Source organism: Pollicipes pollicipes, unplaced genomic scaffold (assembly GCF_011947565.3).
Source record: "Pollicipes pollicipes isolate AB1234 unplaced genomic scaffold, Ppol_2.1 Scaffold_3087;HRSCAF=3621_pilon_pilon_pilon, whole genome shotgun sequence".
NCBI classification, from domain to species: domain Eukaryota; kingdom Metazoa; phylum Arthropoda; class Thecostraca; order Pollicipedomorpha; family Pollicipedidae; genus Pollicipes; species Pollicipes pollicipes.
Window position 1 is genome coordinate 11,116,917 of NW_023596225.1, and position 20,908 is coordinate 11,137,824.

Consider the following 20,908-nt stretch of genomic DNA (forward strand, 5'->3'; position numbering starts at 1 on the left):
TAGTACTGTTGGCCCCCTAAACGGGTCCCCCCCCCCCGACCCCTTTTCTGAACAGAAGTCCGTCTAATAGCTCCCACAATGTAGGCCTCAAGATCTGCTCTTATCAATCATAATAATAACGTGCAGTTTCATACCTGTCATGGCTAGTTATTTCACGTCGGTGAATAATAAAAAGGCACCCTCACACGATGATAAGGTGGAAACTCATCCCATTAGCATTACATTGCTCGCACGCCCTACCGCGCCCACTCGCCAAAAATTGACGCAAGCACGCCAAATAAGCGACAACATTGGCATAAAAGTAGTGCCACATCGTCAACACAGCTCAATGTATGCTTAGGCAATAACTTGGTCATCATTGCAGTTTTAGAGTATTTTAAAACAAAGAATCATGAATAATGCTGTTATAACTCTTGCTACTATACCTCATTCCGTATTAAATACATTTATATTGGTTTTCATGACAAGACATATAAGCAATATGTTTAGCCGTCTTTTACACGTTCGGCCGCAAGACCTCAATGCGGCACAAGCGCCGCAAGCACAGAAAGCAAGTGCGGAAGGGGAGGGCCGGGAGGCCACGCCTGCGTTTCTCTTATCTGTCTTGTTGCTGCATACGCGGGGCTGTGATGGCGGAAAGACGGCGGAAAAGAAATCCTGATACCATAGGGTCAGACGATGCCTCGGGCTCAGACATCTCCATTGATGGTGGCCGCCGGAAATCATTAAGCGTAAGTATCGCGCTTGGGTCAGATTCGTACAGCCCATGTGCAGTGGCTGTCCTGCGGCGCCACCAGAACAGAACCGCGTGACCGCGGTATTGCATCCTGCCGGTATTGTTATCATTCTCACATATATAAATTGTGGTAATTACCTTTTGGTAGTTATGAGTGGTGGCTGGGTATTGCCCATTCTGCCAACTATGGCAAATATGCAAACAACAGGTTAGGGCAGGCAGGGTTGTGCTCCAAATAGGATAGTAACCTGCCCCTCTTGGGATATATTTTGCCAACTGTATCCCAAAAGATTGGAGTATGTAAATGTTTAAAGAAGATGCATGTGCATGCAAAAAACATGTAATTAGGTTTGCCATTTTATGTGTTCATGTCATAGGACACTGATGTCATTAATGCTCCAATTCAAAGTCTGGAATAACATTTTGATAATCTGCTCTAAATTAACAGTTATACCTCATCTTTGCCCTCAGTGAGATGAGATCTTGTGGAAGCCTGTCATGGTTGCTGACTTGGGTGTTGCTAGCACAGACCCTGTTCTGCATTTTGGAGACAATGCAGTTTTAGATCTTACAACATGGTTATCAGGTGTTTCATGCAGCAAGGAGTAATGCTAATGCATTGGTTTACCTATAGGTACCATATGCAGAGTCTGGACACCACAAATTAGCACCCACATGCATGCTTCCAGTAATGGAACTTTGGTGCATAGGGCAGGTGGCAGGGATCATTGTTGACAGTTACCACCCAGTGGGATGATGCTGGCTGGTGTCTTGCTATGATCAGTCAGTATACTCTCATGACTTCACTGGGTTTCCACCTGAATATTCATTTGGAGGTATTCTGGGCTAGTCTGAGTCTGGCCAACAGTACTTAACACTTCCAGTTCAAAATAACTTTTGTTCTATTTCATTCCAGGGCTTCATCTGGCCTTATGTGGTCTTCCATATTTTGGTAGTTCATAGGCTTTCAGCTATGCTTTGTGAAGGTCCAGTGACATCACTACAACACCATATTGATATTATGCAGTGGATCAGCTGAGCAGAGTACATTATCCAGTGGCGTTTGTCATGCTGCAGCATTCACTGCATGCTGCCTTGCAAACATAAAGCCCTGAGCAAAAGTTGTGGATTAGGAAGAAAGATGATTTATTATGTCAGTTACCAGCATATAATGTCTACAGACAAATACATTATTGCTGCTTATTACATAGGACATTCTACATATTCATATTGTCTTAGTTTGAAAGCAGAACTCTGTCCACATTTAGGAACACTGCATAGACAATGCATAGGGAATGTGCATATGAATATGCTTTTGTAGTGCACTGGTATACATCTGCACACTGGTGAGCATTACATTGAACATTAATATTGAATGCAAACATGCAGGACAGCAAAAAATAATGGTAACTCACAATCATCCATGTGCTCATTTCACCCTTGTGCTCAATAGTAGCTGTGGAAAGACAGGGGATAAACATGAGGTTTCTACAAAATCCAGTCACAGAAGCTAGGAATGGCCTTGTGTAGATGGTTCTTAGTCCTAGAATAGCATCCCATTTTCCAATAGAAATGGCATACACCTGTTACACATGTGATCAGCCTTCAGAAACCATTTATGTGCCCATGTGGTACATTGTAATTGTCTGGCATCCAAGGCTTGCAAAACTTTAGCTAATGTGCTAGGTGAGGTGTAAATGTGATAACTGTAAGTACATCTGCGTGATATATTGTACCTAAATACTATGTCTTATGGTGATCATATTGGTTTTGGTTTCTAAGAATTATACCTTCTGTTAGTTTCTTGGTCAAAGCATTATGTAAGTGTTGTATCTATTATGACTAGTGAAAAGCAACATCCATCTGTGCACAGGATTCTCTTCCATTATCCAACCACCTTTATTGACAAAGTTAGTATCAAATTCAGCATGGTTGCAAATGTGGCCTATTCAACATCAGACTTTATGCAGACTAGGCACTTCCATTCTAGCTACTCCAATATGACCAATATGACCAATACAGCTGAATATCCTTTACTTGGGTGAGTGGGGGTCAATTTGACTCCCCAGAGATCTTGAAACTAACATAGCTAGAGACTCCAAATTCAAAGCAGAGATTAGCCTTTAATGAACTCACTTGTGTCAAACTTGGAGGTGTCTCTGTCATGGCCTTGTGATCAAATAAGGCCAAACAAGGTTAAATTCCAGATTTGTGCCTCAAGTGCCCCCAGACCTCCTCATGCAACCACTGTGAAGATAGATACCTGTTCTAAGCAAAACTTCAATGAGGTCAGTGACCTTGGTTGACCTTTTTGAGGTAAAGGTGGTGAAATTCTATGAGATTGCTGCTATTTTGTCAGTTGAATAACTGCCAGGGATTATGCTAGGTAGCATGTTCCCAAAAACAAAATGTTGAGCCAGGTCACTTTAGGCCAGTGGCCTACTCTGACCTTTCAAAAAGTCCATGGAACACGACTGCGGCAGCCCTTGCTAGTAATATATTCAAAATGCACACCAGATACTATCTCATAAACCCAAGGTCTTGAGTAAAAGGAAGCTGAGTTTTTATCTTGTTCTGACTCTCATACCTGACCATAGGTCAATGGCAAAAGTTCTAGTTTTAAATTAAGTTCTTTGCTTAACAAACTATCTCAGGTTTGCATGGCTTCGTTTAATGCTCCGCCCTTGCATCACATTGAATAATTCCCTAAAAATGCCCTTTGCTGACAGCCATGGCCTGACTGACTTGCCATAAGTCAGCGACCTTACAACGTGCGTATAATTTTACATCAGAAAATCGGCTCTTCAGTTGTCTACAATTGCATAAAGTTTGACGCGGCTACGTGGCGCGATTCGGAAATGGTCGTGGAAAAAACTTTGCGGGGGTCGCTTTGGTCCCCGCCCACCCGCCTGCGTGTTAAGCTGACAAAATTCTGTGATCTCTGGCTCCGGCATCCCCGCCACCTCCAGGAGAGGGGCAAAAACTTTTGTCCTGTTTACGGCACTGCCCGGTGGTGACCTGCGCTTCTCCGGTGTACGCCGCCTGGGGCTAGGCACGTCAAACAGCGCGCACCGGCCCAGCCCAGCCGGCAGTCGACGACGCCCCACGAGCGGGTGTAGGGTGCCGGTAGTGTAGTTGTCAACGCGACCGCGTTAACCACTACGTGTCTGGGAAACCAGAGGTGCGGGCTTCGATTCCCCGCGGTGCCCGCCCTTCCTGCCAGGATGAGAGGCAGGCGACGTCATATAGCCTCAGCAGCTGAGTGCGTCGTAAAGCCCCAATGAGACACACGGGTGGGCGTCTGCGTCTCTGCGAGCTCACCCCGCTGATGGAAAAGCGCGTGGCGGCCGACCGCCGCCGCCGTCTCGGGTGGGCGACGCCGGACGGGGCGGACCGGCCATCTCAGCAGGCGCCGCTCCCCTGCCTATGGCGGTCAGAGGCCGCGGCCGCCGGTGAGCGGCGCCGTGCGTCTGTCAGGGCTGGGCCAGAGGAAATCCGCGCACTGCCCAGGCCGCAGCTTCTAACATGCGATAAGGCCACCTTGTAACGGTCGATGACGAGTGCTTTGGCACAAGGTACAACGGGGCTATGCCAGTGGTCCGTACTGGATGTTTCTGAAAGGAAAATACAATCAATGTCGATGCAAAATGAAACCAGCTCACTTCCTTGGGACGTGAACTCCTGATGTCTCCTGTGGGACCTCACATTCACTCATGAGATCGATAGCCGTGTTGACCGTTTGTTTAGCGCACTATATTTGCCATGTTCCTGTATGCATGTTAACAATTTTGTCAGTTAGATGTGTGGTAACATTGGAAATTATTATGATTAATGCATTTGCGAATAATGCACAAAATATTGCAAGTAACAGACACACGAACAATGTGTGATTAAAACAGTTACTATCATTTCCTTTTATTAAAATTATGATTTACAGCCGTTAGATAAACCCAAGTCTGCAAGCAAAGATTAAGCTCGCTGTCCGCGAACCCGTTGCCTTCATTTATTGTCCACGGTATCCGCCGATGCAGTTTTTCAAGGAAGCCGATTATCGACGAGAGTGCTTCGGTCGTTATTTTGGCGCTCTCGACGAGTCCGGTGTAAAATGGTCTCCAGCACCGCCGGGCGGGCCTTTCCAACAATGCTTAATGGGCCATCGGCATGCCCTCGTGGTGCCGTGCTAGCTTTATGTCATATGACTGAACTTGTCAAACTCTGCATGTCTCTAATCATATTCCTTTGATCTCTGCCCTCTGATATACTGAATACATCTCATTAGAACATACATTGCCTGCTGAGAGAGCCTACTTTGTAACGTATTCGCAAGCGATCTGTCGACTGAAATAGCCGATCTGGTCACCCCGCGCGTAATGCATTGCAGCAGTGCCATCGTACCTGCCCTGCGCTGCATGTGGGTCTAACGTGACGCTGCTTCATTTCAGGACACAGATGAAGAGGGTAAAAACTCCGTTTATGACTCGGCTCAGAGTTTGGATGAGCTAGCCGGACCACCTCAGGTGAGCGTGAGTTTGGATGAGCTAGCCAGACCACCTCAGGTGAGTGTGAGTTTGGATGAGCTACCCGGACCACCTCAGGTGAGAGTAAGTTTAGATGAGCTAGCCGGACCACCTCAGGTGAGTGTGAGCTGCTTCCTGAAAGCACTGGATGAATGGTGTTAGTTTTTTGTCAAAGCTGAGATGAAAAGATACAATTGAATTAGGTGAAGTAACTATCCCCATGACTCTCGCCTCTGCTGGCTCGTGAACATCTGCAGCATATTCAGCACTCCAGTCCTGAATATGCTACAGTCAACTAGTCTGAACCATTGCTCGCGTTTTCTCAGGAAAAGAAGAATCTAGATGACGACGAAGACAGAAAGAATCCACAGTTCATCCCGAAGAAGGGCAACTTCTACGAGCACGACGACCGCGCGGAGGAGGTGGACGGGTAAGCGGGGCGGTCCGCGGGCGCCGCTTCGGCAGCAGACCGCCTGCTGCCGGCTGTTGGCCTCGGCGCAGCCTCGTTGGCGGACGCCGCGAGCTCGGCGGGTCGCGGTCGCGCCGCATTGGATGCATGTATGTGGGAGCGTCAGCTAAAATGGAGCCTCAGCGACGGCACACTGGGCGTCAGCGCGCAGCCGGCGGCCAGACCAGCACGAGCGGCTGGACGAGTGTGACGGCTTCTGACGTCCACCGGCTGTCCTTCTCGGACACGGGTGAACGGTACGGCCCTGGTGGAAGCGGTAGATCGGGACAGGAGGACTAGAACTAGTTGATGTGGTGGGTAAGGCCCGGCGGGAGTGTGTCCCCAGTCCTTCACAAATATTGTTCAGCATACGTCCGGCATATGGGCGACTGAGTGCGAGGGACACGTTTCAGAGAAAGCTCATATTTTGCGGCCTCTCGCTGCTCCCGCGCGCCTCGCGGGCCTCGTGTGACCTCGCCGACGTGGGCAGGCCGGCCGACAGGAAGGCGCCGGAGCAGAAGCCGCCGCGTCGCGTCTGGAAGGAGGCCGACCGCTGGCAGCACGACCGCTTCGACGAGAGCCAGCAGGCGCCCAAGTCGCACGATGAGCTGGTCACCATGTACGGCTATGACATACGGAGCGAGGACCTGGCGCCACGCGCCCGCCGCCGCCGCCGCTACGGGTATGTGGCGCCGGGCGCCTTCTACGCCGCGGCCTGGCGCGCCTACTGCTGGGCCGGCGGGGCGGGAGGAAGGGGGGGGGGGGGGGGTTCTCGCAGCTGCTCCTCTCGGCACCACGCGATTGGGGCGCGCGAACGCCTTCGCAGGCTACACCTGTAGTTGGCCGGTGTGCGCCTGTAGTAATATTTTTTCGTCTCTGTGGCGGTTTTCCTCTGCTCCGCTATTGGTTCGTCGGTTTTGGGGTAATCATGAGTCAACTCAACTGATCCGATCCGACAATGGGCGTAAATGTTGCACGAGTCTTTTTCAATTGTCTGCCTTTGCTGTCGGCCTTGTTTAATATAGTTCAGTTAAGTTCAGTCAGTGTCTATTGCAAAACGGTGCTCCAGTGCTGTCTAACTCACTCGTCGCTCCAGTGCCTGGGTATAAGTTGTCTGGCAGATGTGTAGTTTTCAGTGCATCGTGCAGAAGAACGTTCCATTTTTCGGTGTGCCACGCTCGCACTGCTACCCCGTCCAGAGCGTCGCGTTCTTTCACTCACCAACCCCGTCCTCTGCCGTCCGCCAGTCGGGGGCCCAACAAGTACAACGCGCAACTGGGAAGACGAGGATGCTTACGGCAAGCCGGGCGGCCGCGGCGGCCGCGTGGGTCGCGGCGGCCGGCGCGGCGGCGCCGCTGGCGCCACCCGGCCACCGGCCGCCGCCTCCAAGGAGGAGTTCCCGGAGCTTGGCGAGACGGCGCCCCGGCGCGGCTCGGACGGCGACGGGCCGCGCCACGACAACGTCTCTCCGCCGGCGCCGCCTCGCCGCGAGTCGGAGCCACCGGGCGGCGAGGAGCGGCGTCGCGAGCCGCCGGCCGAGCGGCCGCGGGGCCGGGGCCGCGGCAGGGGCACGGCGCCGGCCGGCCGCGGCGCCCCCCGTCCGGCGGCCGGCGCCGGCGGCGGCGGCGACTACGCGCCGCCGCGCATGGCGCCGCCGCCGCCGCAGGACGAGCAGGAGCTGGCGCGCGGTGTGAAGAAGCTCAGCCTTGAAGGCCAGGAGAGTCGCCGCGGCAGAGGTGAGTTGACGGGGGCGCCCGGGCCCGCAGACTGCCGCCAGCCGGCTCGGCTGATGGTCCGTGGCGCGCTCTGCCCACCCGGAACGGCAGCGACTGGTGGAGATGTCGACTGGTGGTTAATCGATGAACGGTATCGATACTGAGACGCGAAGCAAGTTGCAGGGGTTGACGGCCCGAAATGCCTCGCCTCGTTCGCTCCCGTCAAATGCGCTTGGGTTGAAGTGCGAAGGACGCGACCTTGATCATGCTAGGTTTTTGCGGAAGTGTTGTGACCATACCTTGGGAATCATGCTTCGTGGCACAACGCTTCAATGGTGCCAATATACACCAAATGAACAGCTTGGCTCGATTGTCGTCCCGTTGAAGTCATTCCAAGAAGAGTGCGCTGTATTAGCGCGCCGTATTAGCATCCATAACCATGTAGTGCAACATTGCATGCCAAGACGCCACTCACACCACCCCATGCGTGCGCTGCGCGTGACGTCACACCCGACTGTAACCCCTCCGTCCATCGGGCAGGCGGAGGCGGAGGCGGCGGCGGTGGTGGAAGCGGAGGAGGTGGCGGTGGCGGCCGCTCCAGCCAGGTGCCGCCGCGCCTTCAGGAGCAGATGTCGCGGCCCAAGCGCTACTCTTCGCAGCGTCAGCGGCACCCGCCACCGGCCTACGCCGACCCGCCGCCGCCGTACTTCGACGAGGAGCCTGGCTACGGCGGCGCGTCCCTCTACCCGGTGGAGCACGGCACGCCGCCGCCGCCGCTGCCGCCGGCGCCGTTCGTGGCGGCTGGGCTGTATGGGCCGGCCGGCGCCGCGCCCACGCCGCCCCCGCCCTTCCCGCCGGCGTACGCGCCGCCGCCGGCCGGCCCGCCGGCGCCCCCGCCGTTCGCCGGCTTTCCGCCGCCGCCGGCGTCCGCCGGACAGCCCGACATACTGGTGCGTGGTGGGACGCCGCGGACGGATGCTGATGGGGCTGAGACGCTCCAGAACGCTCGGCCGTCGCCTGTGGAAATGTGACGCATGTTGGGGGCTGTCCGTACTGAAACGCTGATTCATTGTTAAGTGCATAGGGAACTAACGCACGGAGCGTTGAAAGTGCACCCACGCAGCAGCAGTTCCGCAGTTAAGAACAACATTTCTGCACAGGCAGTTGGGTAACGTTATTCTGCTCTCCAACTCGCAAATGTGTGACGCCCACATATGTTTGGCTGTCTCATCCCGCTTACACTTTGCATGGCGGCCTAGCGTCCTAGGCCGGGTGCCCCTTGACGCTGTCACGCTGTCGGTAGCCCCGAGAGTCGCCGCTCACCCCGGCCGGCCATGTTCCAGATGCCGGTGGTGCAGAGCGGCGGCGTCACTTACTATAACACACAGGCCCAGGCGCCGCCGCCCGCGCAGCTGCTGCAGAAGCGACCTAAGGCGGCCATCCCTATCCTGCGGCCTCCCGAAGGCCAGGCCGCCGCCGAGGCGTCCCCAGAGCGTGAGGCGCCGGCCGAGGCGTTCCTGGAGCGCGAGGCGCCGGCCGTGGCGTCCCCGGAGTGCGAGGCGCCGGCCGAGGCGTCCCCAGAGCGTGAGGCGCCGGCCGAGGCGTTCCTGGAGCGCGAGGCGCCGGCCGAGGCGTCCACGGAGTGCGAGGCGCCGGCCGAGGCGTTCACGGAGTGCGAGGCGCCGGCCGAAACGTCCCCGGAGCGCAAGGCGCCGGCCGAGGCGCCTCCGGGAACGGCGGACGGTGGCGTCGCCTCGCCACCACCCGCCAACAGCCCAGTGCCTTCGGGGGCCAACATGTCGCCCACATCAGCGGCGCGGACGGCTGTCGCGTCGGCCCCCGCGCCTGCGAAGGAGACTGTGCCCGCGCTGGCGGGAGAGAAGACGCCTCGCACGATGGACACGGCCCCCGCGCCTGCGAAGGACACGGTCCCCGTGTTGAAGATGCAGCCGGATCCTAAAATAGCGTTCGAGCCTTTGGTAGCGACGGCTGCGGCGCCTACCATTGCCCCTGCCTCGGAGTCTGTGACGGTTGTGAAAACGACGACCGCTACTCTTGTGACCACTTCATCAACGCCAGAAACTCAGGCACCCATGTCATCAGCGCCAGAGACCCGAGCGCCCACGTCATCAGCGCCAGAGATCCAGGCATCCACGTCATCAGCGCCAGAGACCCAGGTGACCACGTCATCAGTGCCAGAGACCCAGGTGATCACGTCATCAGCGTCAGAGATCCAAGCGCCCACGTCATCAGCGCCAGAGACCCAAGCGCCCACGTCATCAGCGCCAGAGGTCCAGACGACCACGTCATCAGCGCCAGAGGTCCAGGCGACCACGTCATCCGCGCCTGCTGCTCGAGCGGACCCCTCGGCGGCGCGCGGCCCGGATGCGGCGTTGTCGGTGCGTGCCCCTGCGGCTGTCGCGGGTCTGCCTGCCCCGGCGTGCGACGAAACCCCGACGGCGGCGGTGAAAGCGCCTCCAGGGGAGGGCACCGGCTCCGGCAGCTAGTGCAGTTGGTCACCGGCCGCGAGTTCGCTGTAACTAGTGTTGCTGCCGTTAACTAGGACGTGACTGCGACGGACATTTGGGTTCTTTTGCATGCGCCAGACGTTGCCGGGCACCGCTTCTCCAGGGGACAAATTTCCCCGGTCTGTGTTTGGTAGCTTGTGTGCGTTACGTTACCAGTTTGCGGCGCGTTCAACAAGGTGTCGAAGCACGCTGAATGATGTCATCTAAATATGCACCGATGCTTCTGGCTGTTTCTTAGTTTCGGAATTTTGCACTATGCGCATCGTTGCGGGTTGTCATCCCAGTCAAAGCCGCATGTATGCTCCTGTGCCTAATAGTAATATTTGAAGTCCAGTCGTTTGGTGATGTGGTTCATGGGCTCGACATAGTACCGAACTTCTTGTTATCCGCAGACTTACGACTAACTATTTAGTGATGATATATGTATTGTGTTCCCTTTCGTCACCTTTACCTCATCTTTGATGAAGCTGCTTCTATTTAGTAGATGGTGTATTTAACAGGATAGATAGTGCAGTGTTTGAGGTTTTCTAAACCAAAATATAACGGTTTTGTTGTATAAAATTTGGACGCCTCAATCGTTCTTTGCGCTATTTTTTTCTAAGTCGCACCCACCTTCTCCCGGTGCTGGTTCTGGTCCTCATGAGATGTAGCTCGAATTATTGGCAAGATAGACGCATTTGCCTTACAAATCCGCATGGGCTCCGTATGCTACAACCAGTATGAGGTCGGCGCGCGCTAAATCGGAATTTTTTTATAAATGTATTCCGAATGGTTTGCATGGATGGCTTTGGATTTGGAGTACTTGCTAAGCATAATCACTATGTAATCCAAATCACTATCCTCTTGCAGTTTCACCATTTGCATACGCGTGGTACAGATTGGAACAAAGATGCACGGATGGCACGCCGCGGGCGCCTGTCGGGCCATTACCATCCACGAGCCAGCGCACTGGCGCTCGTTCGCGCTAGTTAGCTAGCTCGCTAGCGGGTGGTTCGTTCCAGAACGGTGCAGCCCGAGCACCGGCCGGGCTTCAAACAGGTGGTGTGCCAGTGTACGATGTACGCTGTTAGCGGCATGCTGGGGCCCGCGTGGCGTGGCGCCGCGAGATGTGCGAGGAGTATATGGACACGCGGGCTCGTCTCACCGACGGCAGACAAATGGTGTATAGGGGGGGGGGGGGGGCATGGGGAATGCGCAAGCGCGTCTGTGTGCGAACTATCATTACTGCACCCGACGAGCTATTCGCTTAGGTTTATTTTCCTTTCCAAATGTCCCACAGCATTGCGAACTAACAATGAAAGCACGGAACGGCGCAACAAGCTAACGCGGCGTCCAAATCATAAGCGCCTTCAAAATCACAACAATGAAGTAACTTGGTGGCTAAAAGTTGGTGCAAACACAATTGGTAAGGTTTCAATGCGCCTCGTAACATCATCACCTTCAACTCAACTCTTACCGCGCACGCCATAAGCGACGACCTTAGTGAAAATCAAACACCGAGTCGAATGCCACAGTCTTGGCACTATCCTCGTGGAGCAGCTTGCGGGAGAACTTCCTGCTCTTGGGCGTGCCCTTGGCCTCGGCCTCCCTAGCCCAGTCGCGTGCCCTGGAGGCGGGCCGCTCCCGACCGGGCGCCGTGGCGCGCGGAAGCGGCGCCACCGCCGACACGGCAGGGCCGGCCGCCTCGCCGCCCGGCCGCCGGCCGCCCTGCAGCCGGCGGAATTTCGCCTCGATAAACTCGTCCGCCACGGCGAACGACTCGGACACCGAGCTGGAAAGTGAGCGCACCTCGTCCTCCTCATTGAAGATGACACGCCGCTTGCGCACCCAGGGCGAGTGCGGCGCGCGCAGGATACTCCGCGACGGTATGTGCTCCGTCTGCTCGGCGCGTAACAGCTGCTCCATGGGCGTCTTGGGTGTGCTCGGTGCACGCGCCGCCTTCGGCGTGGTCGGCGCGGGCGTCTTGCTGGGCGTGGTCGCCACTGTGGACGAGTCATCTGGATCGGCGGCCGGCGCCTGGCGTCGGTTGGCGCGCTCGAGCGCCGCCCGCAGGCGCTGCGCCTCTGTCTGCACCGCCTGCAGTTGTGCCGCCACCTCTGCCGTCTCCTGGCGCGCCTGCTGCACGTGGCCCTCCGTGTCCTGCTTGTACTGGTCGAGCAGCGCCGTCATCTCCTGGATGCGGTGCTCGGCGTGCGCGGCGGCGCGACCGCCCTCACGCGTCGCCTCGTCCGCCGCCTGTCGGCTTGCCTCCGCCTCAGACACCAGCTGCGCCTGGCGCTGGCGGTGGTCGGCCTCCTGCTGAGCGGCACGGTCGGCCTCCTCCTCCAGGCGCTGCTGCAGTTGACAGCAGCGCTCTTCCAGCGATGCGCGTTCAGCCGACAGACGCTCCTGCGTGGCTTCGTGCTTCTGAAGCGCCGCCTCGTGCGTCTGCTGCTCTTCCACCACGGCGCCCTTGGTGGACTCAAGTTCGTGGCGGCAGGCGTACGCCTCCTCCTCACCCCGCTTCAGCTGCTGCTGCAGCTCACCGACGTGCTCGGCCTGGGCGGCGGCGGCGGCGGCGGCCGTATCCAGCTCTGTCCGTAGACCAGCCAGCTCCTGCTCTTTCAGCTCCAGTTCTTGACGCGCCTGTTCAGCGCTCTCTCGCATGGCGCTCGCATGGAGTTGGTACTGGCTGTCGGCCGCCCGCATGGTCTCACGCGTGCTCTCGCTCTCCGCCCTGGCGCGCGAGAGGTCATCAGCAAGCGTTGTCACCTGCTCCTCTGCCGAACGCAGCGCCTGTTGCGCGCAGGATCGCTCGGCTCGAGTCGTCTCCAGCTCAGCGTCGACCCGTGCCCGGTCGGCCGCTGCCTGTTCAAGCTGAGATGCCAGATCCGCCCGCCCCTCAGCCGCCTCCTGCAGCGCAGCCTCCAGTCTGGCGACCTCTGCCCGGCTGAGCTCGATGCTCGCATCCAGGGCTGCGCGCTGCTCCCGGGAGCGGGCCAGCTCATCGCGCTGCTGCGCCAGCTCGTCCTGGGTCTGCTGCAGCTCGCCGCCCTGCGTTTCCAGCTGCTGCCGGGCATGCTGAAGCGCAGCGTCCCGAGCTTCGAGCTGCTCGGAGCGCTGCTGCAGCTCCGTCTCCGTGCAGTGCAGCTCCTCAGCCACCAGCCGCTTCTCGCGCTCCAGCGTGTCGATGGCCACCGTCAGCCGCGCCTCGGCAGCGCCCAGCCGCTCCATGTCGGCCTCGCTGGCGCGCACCTGCTCCTCCAGCTCCCGCTGCGCGCTGGCCGCCTGTTCGCGCTCGGCCGCCCACTGCTGCTCGCTCTGCTGCCGCTCGCGCTCGGCGCGCGCCGCCTCCTCGCGCAGCTGGCCGACCGCCTCCTGATGGCGCAGTGTGAGTTCGCTGAACTGCTGTTGTAGCTGGTCGAGGCGCGCTGTCTGCGCCTGCCGGCCGGCGGCCAGCCGCGCCGCGTCCGCCTCGCACTGCTCGAGAGTCCCACGCAGCCGGCTCGCCTGCTGCTGCACGGCGGCGCCCACGGCGCGCGTGGCCTGCAGCTGGTCAGCCAGGTCGTCGCCGCGCTGCCGTTGCTGGCGCAGCGCGCCCTGCGAGGCGCTGTGCGCTTCCTGCAGCTGCCGCAGCCGCTCGTCCTGTGCCTGCTGCTGCTCCTGCGCCTCGCGCAGCTGCGTCTGCTGCTGCTGCCGACAGATCTCAGCCGACACCTTCCACTTGAGAATCCTGTCGGCCTCGGCGGTGAGCCGTCCGCGCAGCGTGTCGCCCTGCTCGCGGTGCTCCAGCGCCTGCGAGTAGGCCGACACAGACCGCTCCTGACGCTGCATGTGGAACATGGTGGCCGGCTGGCCGCGCTCCGAGAGGCCGCGAAGGAGGGACGCCGCCGATGTGACGAACGGATAGCGCCGGCGGCTGAGCTGATCTGCGCGGTGAGACGACCGACACCAACACAGCCTGGAAGACAAATAGCCGGAGTCGAAACACATCGGATAAGATCTGACTGTTTGATTGGGACATGTGGGCATTGCGGAGCTGTAACTGTTTCATGGGAGTGACTGCAGTATCAGCCGTTCTGTTAATCGACACCTGAACGCCACTCGCGCGTGTACGTCATCTGCATCGGTGAACAGCTGCAGTATCAGCCGTTCTGTTAATCGACACTTGAACGCCACTCGCGCGTGTACGTCATCTGCATCGGTGAACAGCTGCAGTATCAGCCGTTCTGTTAACCGACACCTGAACGCCACTCGCGCGTGTACGTCATCTGCATCGGTGAACAGCTGCACTATCAGCCGTTCTGTTAACCGACACCTGAACGCCACTCGCGCGTTTACGTCATCTGCATCGGTGAACAGCGGCTCAAACTGAGGTGGCTCTCGCTACACGGGCGGTGCAGCATGCATTTTACAGCACTCGTAACTGCTGCCGCAACCATCAGTTCGATGCGCCGCATGCGCTGAAACGTCCCTGTCTCCTGCCCGGCATACTCTTACAGCCAATCAGCCGTGACAAAGGCCATGGTAAGTGTTCAACCACACTAGCTACTTTGCTGACAACATGTGCTCATGATGTTTATTGATGTAGCAAGCAGGAGCGTAGTTTCACGACACGAATTAGGAGGGGGAGGGGAGGGATGATCAGTGAAAAACGACTGAAGCTATTCTAAACTACGCCAACAAACGGGGTAGTCCCCGGATTTGGCCCATTTTCTTCCTAAAGGTGGGGAGCTGAAACTCAGGTGGGGTGGGGTGGGGGAGAGGAGGGGACTTACTAATAGGAAATTACATCGCCGAGCGTAAGGATATTCATTGATGGCACAACTTCGCCCGCGTTTGGTATGGCACACAACACACTTGGCTACTGGCTACCCAGGGGCATCATTTCATACGCTTCCGGAGATGCCCGAGAATCCTCCTCCCTCGCCACAGCCCCTTTGAGCCCCTCAGTACATGTGGGCAAGAGGGGAAACATGGGCTAGGGAAATGCAGAAGATTCACCTGAACTGTTGCTACACGGGAAATCGACCAGATCATTGTCAGTTTTGCGTTCTTTTTTAACCATATGGTATCATGTGGGAGCATCAAAGCCCTGTTCAGGCTAGCATTGAATGAACACTGTCGGAGGTCCCTGTCCAATGGACGGGACCTATTGTGGTATTGTGGTATGACATGCACAAAAACTGAAATAAACAAGAGTTACACGTACCGCTTGTCGTCTTTTTTTGCTTGGGAGGTTTTTTGTCATTATGTAACCATTTCTATTTAGTGTTTATAGATCTGCTCCCATAGAATCAAGTTATGGAGCACCGCAATGGTGAAATAATACGTAAATGCATGATGATGAACACAAACACCCTCGGAGTACAAAATACCGCCTATTTGTTATAGACCTGCCGACATTCCATGCGTACCATGTGTCTAGTTACCTCGCACGCTGATCGGCGCTCGTCTTCTGTAGAAACAACCGAGCGTTGTCAAGCCCTGTGCAGCTAGCGTTTGGCAAGGTTGACGCGCACACGCACGCATGCACAGAACATTCAGGGATGCGATGGTGCAAGTACACCGGCACATGCGCGCGTACTTGCGCCGTTACATCCGTTAATGGTTGGTAGCAAACCATCCAAATCATGACTAAGCTCGGATCCCTGTCTATGAACTGCCGCGATCTGGCGGAGCGGCACAACAGACGAGACGTTATTAACTTCGCGAAGAATTAAATGTTTAACATAATCTATTTCCACGCTATCAACATGGCTCACGTAGCATACCATTTTCAATACGTTTTGGTGTGGCAAATGCTATCGTTCCCATAAAACGTCAAACAGCCGGGGCATTGCGATTCTGTTCAGAAATTCTGTGTATCACAAACTACTGTTTGAAAGATACTGTTCCAATGCAAGCTTCGTTATCATGGGGTGCACGATAAACTCTAATATTTATACTTGCAGTGCAGCATATATGGCCCAAACGAGGATGATTCCACGTTCTTTGAGTCAATGGGTGCTGAGCTGGAAAGTCTTCCGCAGGATAGCATCGTAACTGGTGGCGACTTTATGTTTGTTATGAACCACAGACAGAACTCAAACTGCGCGCACGAACAAAACGTCAGTGGAAAAACTCCATTTACGGGAGCTGCCGCACAGCGGTGTAGTTGATATCTGGAGACGCTTTAATCCATCCGATCGTAAATTTACATGGACCAAATGTAACCCGGTCAAATGTGGTAGAGTAGATTCGATCTGTAGTTTGTAAGCGACCATTTACTTAACTGCACCGCAAACCACGAGGACCAGGGCTGCGGAAGTTCACTGATTCCTTGCTGACATAGCAACTAAATAGTGGCCATTAAACGGCGTATAAGTAACGTCATCAAGCAAATGTTGTTCCATGGTAAGACGACGCTAATTTAGAAAACCCGCTGAATTTCGAAAGCCTACCATTCGCAGTAGGCATAGCTCTATTTTGCGAAACGCTTCTGATGATGTTTCGAGGCGAAGTCGTTATATACTCTAAGCGAAACGCAGGACGTGGAAGAGAGCAACAGCAGGCAATCGTCACGGAACTGAACGATCCGTATAATAAGTTTTCAGTCACGAAATCAGAACATGACGCTTATCTGATCACACATGCTCAGACAAAATTAGAAGACCTTTGGAAGCCGAGAATCGAAAACAACCCGGCTCAGAGTAGCATGGCACGACCACGGCGAGAAACTCAAAACATTTTCTATCCTTAGAAAACAAAATGTTAACCGAATAATTACGAAGAACGAAAACATATTAACTGAATTTACACCTTGTCTGCTATCAAAATATCGCGAGAGAAGCGTGTTTCAGGCAGCTCCGCACATTTACAAAAGCGCATCACAAGAAAGTTAACATGCGCCCGAGTGGCCGGCGGGATGCCTTTCACTCAGGTGGGGGGCAAGTTGACCCCTGATATCTCAGAAACTTAAAGAGCTATAGACAGTTACATAAACTCACTTGGGTCACAGTTTGAAGTTCCCAGATCATGACCTTTGGGTTAAATAAGGTTAAACAAGGTCAAAACTCCAGGTTGGTGCCCAAAGTGCCCCCAGAATCTAGATGCCAGTTCTAAGCAAAAGCTCACATATTCCTTTAAAGCCAGTGACTTTGTTTGACCTTTCTAAGGTCATGGTGACCATAGCTTTGCATTTGAATAAGCGACAAAGATTGCGCTAGGCATAATGTTCCTAAAACAAAATGTTAACCTGGGTCACTTCAGGTCAGTGACCTATTATGACCTTTAAGAAGACCATAGGTGTATGCTGCGGTTCCCGTTATCAATGAATTCCAAATGAGCACCAGAAACTACCCCATACAGCAAGCCACGGAGTAATAAAACAGGATGGCTTTGAGCTTGGTCTGACCCTCATACCTGATCGTAGGTCAATGGAATTTGCTCATTCAATTGCGTCGTCTAAGAAAGCATCTCAGATGTATGGCCTCATGTAAAACTCCGTCGTTGCATCAGACTGAACGATCCCATAGAAATCGACCGCTGAATCCGTGGCCTGATTTTGATCTGCGGTAGATTAGTGACCTTATAAGTTACATGTCAAATTCCGATACTGTACAATGCGCTATACAATTGTCTATACCTATGCAAAATTTGGCGTGACTGCGCCGCGCTGTCCGGAAACCATTCCTGAAAACCCTTCGGAGGTCACTGACCACCATCCGAGCGCATGTTAAGTACACGGCACAAACAAGCTTTAGACTCACCAATAATCTTTCAAGAGCCTCATCTAGCGCTTAAAGCAATGGAAAGGGAAAATGGCAAGAAACAAATGGCTTCAACTCCGACTTTTTCAAGCATTTCTGGGGGTATTTAGGGGCGATTCTTTATCGTGTTTTCAGACAAAGTACAACAGCAGGCACTCTGCTAAATATTCGCATCGTGAAGACACCATCGCTCTGATCCCCAAAACAGGTAAACCGTCAGACGAACTGGAAGGTTGGAGATCAATATATTTACTGGACGTCGACTTTAAAATGATATCTGCGGTTTTGCAAGTATGCTCAAAGGTGTTGTGAACGACCTTATTTCCCCACGCAATCGGCATGTACGGAAGAACGCTTCCTTGGAGAAAACACTCGACTCAGTGAATAACTCTGAATGATCCGGTTTGAAAGAACCAGCCGATTCCCTAGCCGCATCTGAAACGGTATCCTGGAACTTTCTATCTAAAACCATGGATCAGTTTATCTTTGGAGAATACTTTAAACACTTAAAACATGTGGCATACTTAAATAACACAAACTTCCCTCGTATATCACAGGATAGGTTCCTCGGCGAAAAAAAGTTTACGCAGCACAGCATGAGGCAAGGAGATCCAGCGTCTGGCTATTTCTTTTTTGCTTCTTTTACTCTCTTATTCTTGCTAAGTTATGGTTTTCGTCTATTGTTATTTTTATTATCTTATTGTTTTATATTATATATTTGTTATTCTCTTACTTGTTTGGCAATATGTTCCTCAAGCCAAACTGTTGACCTAGGTCATCGTAGGTCAGTAATCTATTCTGACCTTTAAGAAGTCCATGGAAGAAGTATATTCATGTTATGTGTAAATTCGAAATGGGCATCAGAAACTACCCCACACAGCAAGCCTTATAGTAATAAAGCAGATTCGTTTTGACCTGGGTCTGACCTTCCTACCTGATCTAAGATCAATGGAATTTGTTCATTCAATTGTTGTGTTGCCTAAGAAAGTATCTCAGAGGTGTATGGCTTCATCTAACACTCCGTCGTTGCTTCAGATTAAGTGACTCTAGAAATTGACTTCGCTAAATGCCTGACTTTGACCTGCCGTAAGTCAATGACCCTACCAGGTACATGTAAATGTTCGATTATTGACGATCCTCTATTCAAATATCTACAGCCATGCAAAATTTGGCGCGGCTACGTCGCGCCGTTCGGAAACCATTCCGGAAATACCTAGGGGGGGGGGGGGTCAGGCTGACCCCATCCGAGTGCATGTCAACTTCAAACTTTCTCATTCCAAGCTTTCTCATGAAGTTCGCAGTGTCTCGTGCGATGTTAAATTCGAACTTTCGCAATCCAATATATACGTTTGACCTGTTTGGGCATACACTGCGGAGGGTGCAGATGGTCGGACACGAGGCACAGGCGCCTGCCTAAGCGCTCTGCCTGAACGCATGCCGTTCCCCTGCCATACCCAGGCGACGGAAGCTCCATGGGTTGGGGGGAGGGGGGGGGGGGGGGAGACGGCAGCTGTGTAGCAGTGACCGCGGGGAAGGGTTCGTGCAGTGAGCCAGCTTAGAGGCCCAAACCAAGAGTTCACCTGCACCGATCCGCTATCTTGACCAGCACCGAGCCAGCGGTGTCAAGTGACTATCAGCGAAGGCGCGCAGATCACTTTGGACGCTGACCGAACTCTTAAATAGACCTTGAGATCTGAGACGATGATGGCAATTGAGAAAGCTTAGTCCTGTAGAGACGGCTGGACATTCCTTTGGCAGGGCTGTCCTACAATGGCCACTAGCTGTAACGCATAGAGAGAAATCGTGAGTTTGGACTGTCGTGTGATAACTGTTGAGAAAGTTGAAACTGAAATCTGAAACTCAATCGACACCAAGAGCTTAATGAAATTCGCCTGTCATTGTAATGCCCTTAAACATCCAAGCCAGGCGGAGAACACCGAAGAGAATCTTGTGGCCACGCTCAGATGCATGCCTGGGTGCACGGCGGCCCAAAAGGACTGACGAAAGCATGTTTAGTGATGCGACTGATTGCCGGTGACGTTCGACACCTTTTACGGCAGCAACAATGCAATCGTGAAGTAACTTCACCGGGTCCGCCGCCGTTACATGCAACAAATTGACAACTGCGTAATATTTATACAAAGTGGCAATACTGATGCAATCATAAATTGAATTACAAAAAAAGAAACAAAGAGACATGTGGGGTATGTGGGCGCATGCTTTGGGTGTGTACATGCATACGAATATATTTACTTTAGACTTACATTCACGACCATAGTGTCTCAACACCAACAATGTAACTAGGTCCCAACACACAGGCACGCGTTGAACCAAGTCTCAAGCATGTCCCCTCCTCCCCGAATAACGCGAAGATTACCCTAGAACCTACCCGAATAAACTGAAGACTAATGCGTTTATGAGGTAGAACAAAGAAACAGTTATTGCACGATTCACTTAACGGCTTATTACATTCACAGTGTATTTACTTATCACAAGTGACGAATGACAAGAACCCATCTATACCAAGCGTGGCTGCACGCTGCCAAGTCCACGTGACAAGGCTGTCGGTTATAGTTTTTGTGTACTAAAGCAGAAGAAAATAATTTCAAGACTTTTAAAATAGCACGATATACTCTACGGGGTTATATTTTTGCTTGTTATATGTGTGCACTAAGCGTGACGGAAGGCGTAGTAATAAGCAATAATATATATATATATATATATATATATATATATATATATATATATATATATATATATATATATATAAGGTACCTTTTTTCCTTGTATCGTTGACTGATGACTTGGGCATGGACGCTTATCCCGGAAACATCCGCATACGTGACGTGTAATGAAGAGCTATGACATACTGTGCGAGTCTTGTAATGAGTGTAATTATATTCTCACCTCAAAGACCTCGAAGCACCTTGTTCCATGGGCGTGCATATCCCGTCATATCATAAGCGGGATTATCTTAAACACTCTTGTAAAATGATCCCTGCAGCCATCTGCTGTACTTTACGTAACCTTGAGTATGCTTATTCGCCAGTAGATGGCCGTCAGTCCGACCTCTGCTTCGCATTCGGCTAGTAACCGCTCGATGGGCGGAGGGTGTTGCGGCGGCAGTGAGCGCTGTGCGCTTCGTGGGCTGGGTGTTGATATGGAGCCGCGGTCACCTGTTATGCTACAGCCTGCACGCGACGTGTTGATGGCTGTGGGGTCAAGTGGCGGAGA

General features: G+C 53.7%; 2 protein-coding genes across 2 annotated transcripts; one reads left to right on the forward strand and one right to left on the reverse strand.

Moving 5' to 3' along the window:
• Window positions 1–568: 568 nt before the first annotated feature.
• LOC119089368 (protein CASC3) lies at window positions 569–9,923 on the forward strand. Its single transcript, XM_083287627.1, is given in 12 exon segments — window positions 569–731; window positions 5,179–5,253; window positions 5,580–5,683; window positions 6,192–6,383; window positions 6,949–6,967; window positions 6,969–7,163; window positions 7,368–7,437; window positions 7,468–7,493; window positions 8,133–8,224; window positions 8,720–8,945; window positions 9,030–9,159; window positions 9,898–9,923. Coding segments are annotated over 12 exon segments (1,257 nt in total). The 5' UTR covers window positions 569–629.
• A 3,154-nt stretch (window positions 9,924–13,077) lies between these two features.
• Window positions 13,078–20,148, reverse strand: LOC119089369 (uncharacterized). Its single transcript, XM_037212039.1, has 3 exons — window positions 20,064–20,148; window positions 13,499–13,884; window positions 13,078–13,100 (listed from the first exon to the last, which is right to left on the reverse strand). Exons 2-3 carry the CDS (start codon window positions 13,764–13,766, stop codon window positions 13,078–13,080), a joined length of 291 nt encoding a protein of 96 aa, XP_037067934.1. The 5' UTR covers window positions 13,767–13,884; window positions 20,064–20,148.
• Between the last annotated feature and the right edge of the window lie 760 nt (window positions 20,149–20,908).